Source organism: Bos javanicus, chromosome 2 (genome assembly GCF_032452875.1).
Source record: "Bos javanicus breed banteng chromosome 2, ARS-OSU_banteng_1.0, whole genome shotgun sequence".
NCBI lineage: Eukaryota > Metazoa > Chordata > Mammalia > Artiodactyla > Bovidae > Bos > Bos javanicus.
Window position 1 is genome coordinate 92,161,052 of NC_083869.1, and position 7,205 is coordinate 92,168,256.

A 7,205-nucleotide genomic window follows, 5' to 3' on the forward strand; every position below is an offset into this window, starting at 1 on the left:
ATCTCAAAGCCTCTCAATAAATGTTTCTTTCGTCATTGAAATACATGAAAACTCCTCAGTTTTAAGAGTGATATAGTCCCCAATGCTTAGCATTTTCTTAGAGGATGAACACTTATTCTCTTTACAGCTTTCATAAATTTAAGCACTTCAGTCATATTTAACTTCAGTTCCCCATTTTCTGCTTGAGAAGTTCCCATTAGAGGAAAAAAAAAAACTATCCTCTGATGGAAGGTTCGAATATCTTGGATCATTGACTTTTTCTGGACCTTATCCAACTCTGTTTTGTCTTTGTGGAGTTAGATCTCTTAAGAATGCATGAATTTTTTCTTAATCTTCAAAACTAGAGGCAGATCAATTTATTTCTTGTAATTTGGATATTTTCTCTTAACAGAATGCTAAATGGAGCTAGGAGAAATAAACTCTGCTTTGCAAAGCATGCCAAGGATGGTGTCTCACAGGTGGAAAGCTTTTATGAATGGTGTCCAGACTCATTTGGGAGGCTTCCCTGGTAGCTTAGTTGGTAAAGAATCTGCCTGCAGTGCAGGAGATTCTTGAGTCTCTGGAAGACTCAGGAAGATCCCCTTGAGAAGGGATAGGCTACCCACTCCAGTGTTCTTGGGCTTCCCTGGTGGCTCAGACCGTAAAGAATCCATCTGTAATGGATTCCATCTGTAATCCATCTGTAAAACAAAACAAGACTTGGGTTTGATTCCTGGGTTGGGAAGATCCCCTTGAGGAGGGCATGGCAAAACTTCCAGTATTCTTGCCTGGAGAATTCCCATGGACAGAGGAGCCTGGTGGACTACAGTCCATGGGGTTGGAAAGAGCTGGACACAACTGAGCAACTAAGAACAGCACAATAGACTCATTCTGTCTTTAACACAAGGGCTCAGAGGGCCAGCAGCTTAAGCAGTTCTGGGGGTGTCAATGAAATACTGGGTGGCAAAAGATGCCTAGACGATCGGATAAAACTGGGACTTAGGGGGACTCCTGCGCTCCAGGAAATTCTCCAAGTCTCCACTTATCCTCAAAGTGAACAAGAAGCTTCAGTTTCAAGTTGAGTGCATTTTCCATCCATGGATTGGCTTGTTTTGTTCAGTTTTACTTTGAGTGTTTGAGGTTATCTCTTCGACGTAGCAGCTAAACCCACGTCTTCCTTTCTCGTAAAACCAAAACAAAAAGGCTAGAAATTCATGTGCCTTCTGTGTGTGCACATGTGTAGTATATACCTGGGATCAAAGCCAGCTATATAAAGTCCTTGATTCTGTGTGGGTTCAAACACATTTCAAAGCTTCAGGATCCTGAAAGTTTTTGCTCTGCTTCCTGAAGACCTGAACAACTGCTCCCATAAAGCCATGGCTTGCTCTGGATTCCAGAGTCATGGGACTTGGCGGACATCTAGGACCTGGCCCTGCACTGCCCTATTTTTTCTTCTCTTCATTCCTGTTTTCTCTAAAGGTGAGTGAGGCTTTTGGAGCATGAAGGTGGAGGAGGTGTTTCTCCCACTGGGTTTCATTTCTTTTCTCAGTCAAGGGCAGAGATTTACAGCAAAGCCAGAAGCTAAAGGTGAGACTCCAGTCTCCTGGTTTGGGCAGCTCTGTATTCCAAGGCAGGCAAGGGACAGCTGGAAGGAGAAAACCAGCAGAGACACAGCTAGTAACAGCTTACTGGGCATGGAGTGGAAGCTTAGTGAGTACATGTGAGTTGGTCTGGGAGACAGGAGAAATTTCAGACACTTCTATAAGACTGGAAGAAAATACTGTAAAGGTAAGTGATGTAAGAGAGAAGAGAGACCATCCTAAATCCATCTGGGCTTGGAATAAGGGTTAGCTCAAGGTTTCCTTTTTAAAAAACATTGATTGAATAAAATTATGAGATATTTCTTTCTTATCAATCAAGGTTTTAAGGTCTTCTGATTCATTTTTATAAACAAATGAGCCTGCTTGTTTAACATTGTGGCCTTCTTTACTCAATGCAAGGTTTTAAGATCCACTTAGTCAACTCTATAAACTAGTTAGCTAGTAATTATTTTTAAAATTAAGCAGTTTGAAGTAGTAAAACAAAAAAAAGGCGAGGGGAAGAAAGAATGAAAGAAATAAAAAACGAAAGAATAAAAGAATGAACAAAAGAAAGGGCCATCGGTCTGTTTGGCATAAGATACTTAATTGTTGCCTGACTTATCTCTGAACTTTAGGGGCAGGTCCCCCAGTTTTCAGCTGAAATAAAGCCCTTTAAAGGCTGATACTAGGTTTGTTACATGGTGTACAATGGTGATCTTTTCTAATACATTTCTGCCTTCTATCTCTCTAGACCTCTGTTGAAAAACTATGTGGTTTGTACAAAGTAGGGGCTCAAAAAATATTTGTTTATTTAATTTTTCCTGTATAAGAAATATTCACACGTATTTTCTTATTTTATATGTTTTAAATATGCAAAGGTTAAATGCCCAGAGAAACAATCAAATTTACTTTTAAGAAAATTTCTCAATCTGTATCTGGGATCCGCTCCTGGTGGATATTGGAAAATGAAGTGTGACCAGATTTAGTGGTGATAATTGGAAGCTTGCCTTGGGGGAGGGCAGGAAACTTGGTCTCCTTTAGGTTTAGAGTCAACACAACAAATGGGCAGCATACAATGATGCACAAAAAAATCCTTTAATACAGGGCAGAATTTAAGTACTATGGTGGAGTTGTAATAGTACAGAGGATGCTCGGAGGGCATCTCTGGTAGACAGAAATGAGGGCTGAGAAAGAAAACTGTTGTCTAGCCAACCAGGGTTGCTGCATTAACCATGGCAATGGCTGCTGCCATATTATTCTCTCTTCTGGGTGTCCATACAGGTGCTTGGGGGAAAGACTAGTGCTTTCAGTATAAAGGAAGAGGTGTCCTGGAAACTCAGACTGGAGTAGTAGGTTAGGATCAGGTTATAGAGACAGTGAGTATTATTTACTTTGATTTTGCAGTCGATGGCTCAGTGGTCAAAGAATCCGCCAGCCAATGCAGGAGACATGGGTTTGGTCCCTGGGTCAGGAAGACCCAGGAGGAGAGTCTTTTGCCATTTCCTGGAGGAGGAAATGGCAACCTACTCCAGTATTCTTGCCTGGGAAATCCTATGGCTAGAGGAGCCCAAAGGACTACAGTGTGCGGGGTTGCAAAGAGTCAGACGTGACTCAGCAACAACAACCAAGTGTATAAGGCATGAAAAGGTTTGAAGAGAATGAGTTACACGGTTCCATCCAAGTTTTGAGTGTCACTTGTATGATGGGTGGACTAGAAAGGGGCTGAGTTACTTATAGGAAGGTAATTTGTCACGAAGCCATCATTTTTTATATGATGTGAGTCCTTTTGTATGGAAAGCTGGGCTCCCTTCTCCTGTAGAAGCTAGAAGACAAAGGACAGAGGAATACAAGGTGTTCAAGTGAAGGAGAGAGGGTGGAGGAAGGGGTGATGGCAGTGGCAGGGGAAGCCCATAGAAGTGAATGGCAGGGTTGCCTCAGCCTACAGAGGAAGCGACCCGGTGCCCTCCCTCTGCGGCTTCCTCCATCAAGCAGCATCCTTCCCTCTGTGGTAATAACGCAGGGAAGGGGGGTGGCCAGCACATTAGCCAAGGCTCGGCTCCCTGTGGGCAATCAAGATCCAGGGCCAGGTCAAAGTAAGCAGAGGTAATAAAGGTGTACTTTGAGAGGTAAGGCAAGATTCTCTACCTCAGCCTCCAAAATTTCCTCTACTGCTCTATTATAACTTTAGAATACCAGAGTTGGGAGGCACTGTGATGTCATCTGAGCTAAACCCCTCTTTTGCATGGGAGGGAAAATGAAGGCTATGAGGGAGGCACAGCTTTCCCCAAACCATCTATTTCATGGTATAGCCAGCCCTTTTGTTTGTCACATCAGTGTTCTCACTGCCACAACCAACTGCCTTCCAAAAACTGTTTTCCAGTAAGGAAGCACCTTTATGGAAGAGAAGCCAGAAGGCAGCAAGAGATGGAGGGGGCACTGGGGTGGATGGAAGAGGGGAGGGGTGGGGAGGGTGATGGGTTTGTTGATGGGGGGAGAGAAGGGTTGACAGGTGAAGTTGGACAGGGCCATCAGAGATCAACCACCCTGCCCAAGGGTTTGCCTGGACCTGGTGGTGAGTGAGCTTGAGTTCATTGATTTCCCTTTGGTTTTCCCACATTAGGGATGAATGTGACCCAGCCTCCAGTGGTGCTGGCTAGCAGCCGGGGTGTTGCCAGCTTCTCATGTGAATATGAGTCTTCAGGCAAAGCTGACGAGGTCCGGGTGACAGTGCTGCGGGAGGCAGGCAGCCAGGTGACCGAAGTCTGTGCTGGGACGTACATGGTGGAGGATGAGCTAACCTTCCTGGATGATTCCACTTGCATTGGCACCTCCAGAGGAAACAAAGTGAACCTCACCATCCAAGGGCTGAGGGCCATGGACACTGGGCTCTATGTCTGCAAAGTGGAGCTCATGTACCCGCCGCCCTACTACGTGGGCATCGGCAATGGAACCCAGATTTACGTCATTGGTGAGCGTCACTGACCGACACTTTTTGCACTGCTGTCTCTTCTTTGCCATGCAAACAAATTGGCCCCTTATTTTTTGGGTCCTTCATGTTTAGGATTGTGGGAATTCTCTTTAAGAGTTTTCTGGCACAGACATAGAGAACAAATATATGGACACCAAGAGGGGAAAGAGGCAGGTGGTAGGATGAATTGGGAGATTGAGATCGACATATATACTCTGTGGATATTATGTATAAAATAGACAACTAATGAGAACCTACTGTATAGCTTGGGGAACTCCACTCAGTGCTCTGTGGTGACCAAAATGGGAAGGAAATTAAAAAAAAAAAGGGATATATGTATACATAGCGCTGATTCACTTTGCTCTACAGTTGGAACTAACACAACATTGTTAAGCAACTCTACTCCAACAAAAGTTAATGAAAAACAGACTTCTCTGGCATAACATGTGGTAGTCCTGCTTAGTATGGATGGTGAGACAACAGCATTCCGACTATAAAATGAGTCGAGGAAGGTGTTTTTCCTCCCAGCAGGTAGGGGCACTCATTCTGGAGTGATGGCCAGCATGAAATTTGGCCTTGGCCTTTGATCTGAAATTCCCAGCCAAGTAGCCCCAAGAGACAGACTTATCTAGGGGCCAGCGATTCTATTTACGGGTGGACATCAAGGTTTGGCAGCTTGAACTTATTCCTTTTCTCACCAGTCAGGGGAGTAAGGCGCTAGAATTTAGAAAGCATCTCAGGGAAGCTCTGCTTTGTTCTCTATTGCAGATCCAGAACCATGCCCGGATTCTGATTTTCTCCTCTGGATCCTGGCAGCAGTTAGTTCAGGGTTGTTTTTCTACAGCTTCCTCATCACAGCTGTTTCTTTGAGCAAAATGGTGAGTGCAGTGCGGGCAATGCACCATCCTTGGTCTGGATGCCTTTGGTGATGATAAATGACCAAGGGACACTGTTGAGTCGAGTTCTCTTGAGATGAAGCAATAAATGAAGAAGAGCAAGGACAGTGGTAAAGAACACACTAGAACCCGTGGCACTGGCCTTTGAGGTTTCAGGATGACTAATATTTTAGATGAGTGTGTTTGACATTGAATGTTTGTGTGCTTTTGCACAAGGTTTCAGTTTGAGTAACTGTGTGAATAACACGGGGCAGCTGTTTTGCTCTTTATCTCCATGACAATTGTACTTGAGTTATCATAACCTTGAAACCCGAAATGAGGTTGGGCAAAATGTTGCTGGAGAAGATCACCTGGGTGGTTAGTGTCCCTCATTTCACCTGGAAGCCATCTCTCTGTGCCCCATTACTTGAGCCCTCCTTGTCTAAGCTGTAGGTGTCCACGTAACCCCTGCCCAGGGCTCCCTGTTACCCAGTCTGCTTGACTGGCAAACCTGACCCTCCTTTCCAGCACAGTAGAAGAGAACCCAGTTTTTATTTACTGCAGTTGTTGTAGAAGAGACAGAGGTATGGAATCAGTGCTCCTGTCACCATTTCTCTCTGATAGTCACTTTCAGCCTCCTTTGCCTATGGCTGGCTTTGCCATCACAAACCTTCCCCTCCTCTCCCTGTTTCCCTCCCTCACCTCCACATTCTATTCCCAGATCCTCTATAATCTGTTCTGTGGCAGTAGCTTCTTTCTACCTCATTTGCTACAAACTGCCATGCAGACTAGTAGATTAGACCTCAGTTTACTGAGGTGATAAAAACTGGAAATCAGTGTGGACAGAGAAAAAAATGAATCAAAAGTATATGAGGAGTAGAGATGAGGAATACAGCTCTCAAAGAGAATAATTGAAGTTTATTATCTTATCAAGCTCATCACCTGACAAACAAGATCCAGTCAATTATCATAGGCATTTTGGAAGTTCTTTCTAAAGCTTTTTCAGAGTTTCTTCCTCCTGTCTCCCTGTCAGGGAAAATGATTTCTATTTTATGTCAATAGCACAGGGTTTTTTTACACAAAATGAATTTTAATAGCTGAATCAAGAAAATCTCCAATTTTGCATGTTGTGAACATCTATTTTTCAGTGGGGTAGGGACCCAATATTTGTCGAATCCTATTACAGTTAGAAGTGGCTTCTGTATTCCTCAGTGCTAATGATTGTTTCTTTTTATGTTTGGCAGCTAAAGAAAAGAAGCCCTCTTACTACAGGGGTCTATGTGAAAATGCCCCCAACAGAGCCAGAATGTGAAAAGCAATTTCAGCCTTATTTTATTCCCATCAATTGAGAGACCATACTGAAGAGAAAGGACTATTTTCTAATTTGTAAGAGCTGAGGCAATTCTAACTTTTTGCTATCCAGCTATTTTTGTTTGTTTGTGTTTATGGGGGGATTCATCTCTGACATAAAGCAGGATGCAGAACCCCAATTCAGCGTACTACAATTTAAAGGAAAGGAGCAGAAGAACAGAGCCAGGCTGGCTCTATCACATCTGATCCAGTTTTAGAAGAAGCATCACGTGAGAGCGTTATAAGGAAGCAGCATTACGACGTAGGTTCAGGGACAAAAGTTAGGGAATAGTACCATCCCAAGAAAGCAATGAAAGAAGGAGGGGAGAGGATGGTATTGTATACATCTTGTATTTACCCATTGGAAGTTTTTAGCTGAAATGTCTTTAAGTAAAATACTTATGCTGTGTTATTTTTCTTAACAAATATATAATTATGTGAAGACTTAAAAAA

General features: G+C 43.4%; 1 protein-coding gene across 2 annotated transcripts; it reads left to right on the top strand.

Annotated features, from left to right (window-relative positions):
• Positions 1 to 1,002: 1,002 nt before the first annotated feature.
• CTLA4 (cytotoxic T-lymphocyte associated protein 4) lies at positions 1,003 to 6,921 on the top strand. Of its 2 annotated transcripts, none has more exons than XM_061382206.1 (4): positions 1,003 to 1,458; positions 4,180 to 4,527; positions 5,296 to 5,405; positions 6,647 to 6,921. In XM_061382206.1, the coding sequence occupies exons 1-4, from the start codon at positions 1,356 to 1,358 to the stop codon at positions 6,749 to 6,751; spliced, it is 666 nt and encodes a 221-aa protein (XP_061238190.1). In that variant the 5' UTR covers positions 1,003 to 1,355; the 3' UTR covers positions 6,752 to 6,921. The 2 variants fall into 2 exon arrangements, with proteins under 2 accessions (XP_061238190.1, XP_061238201.1); XM_061382217.1 differs by lacking the exon at positions 1,003 to 1,458 and adding an exon at positions 1,481 to 3,862.
• The last annotated feature ends 284 nt before the right edge of the window (positions 6,922 to 7,205 follow it).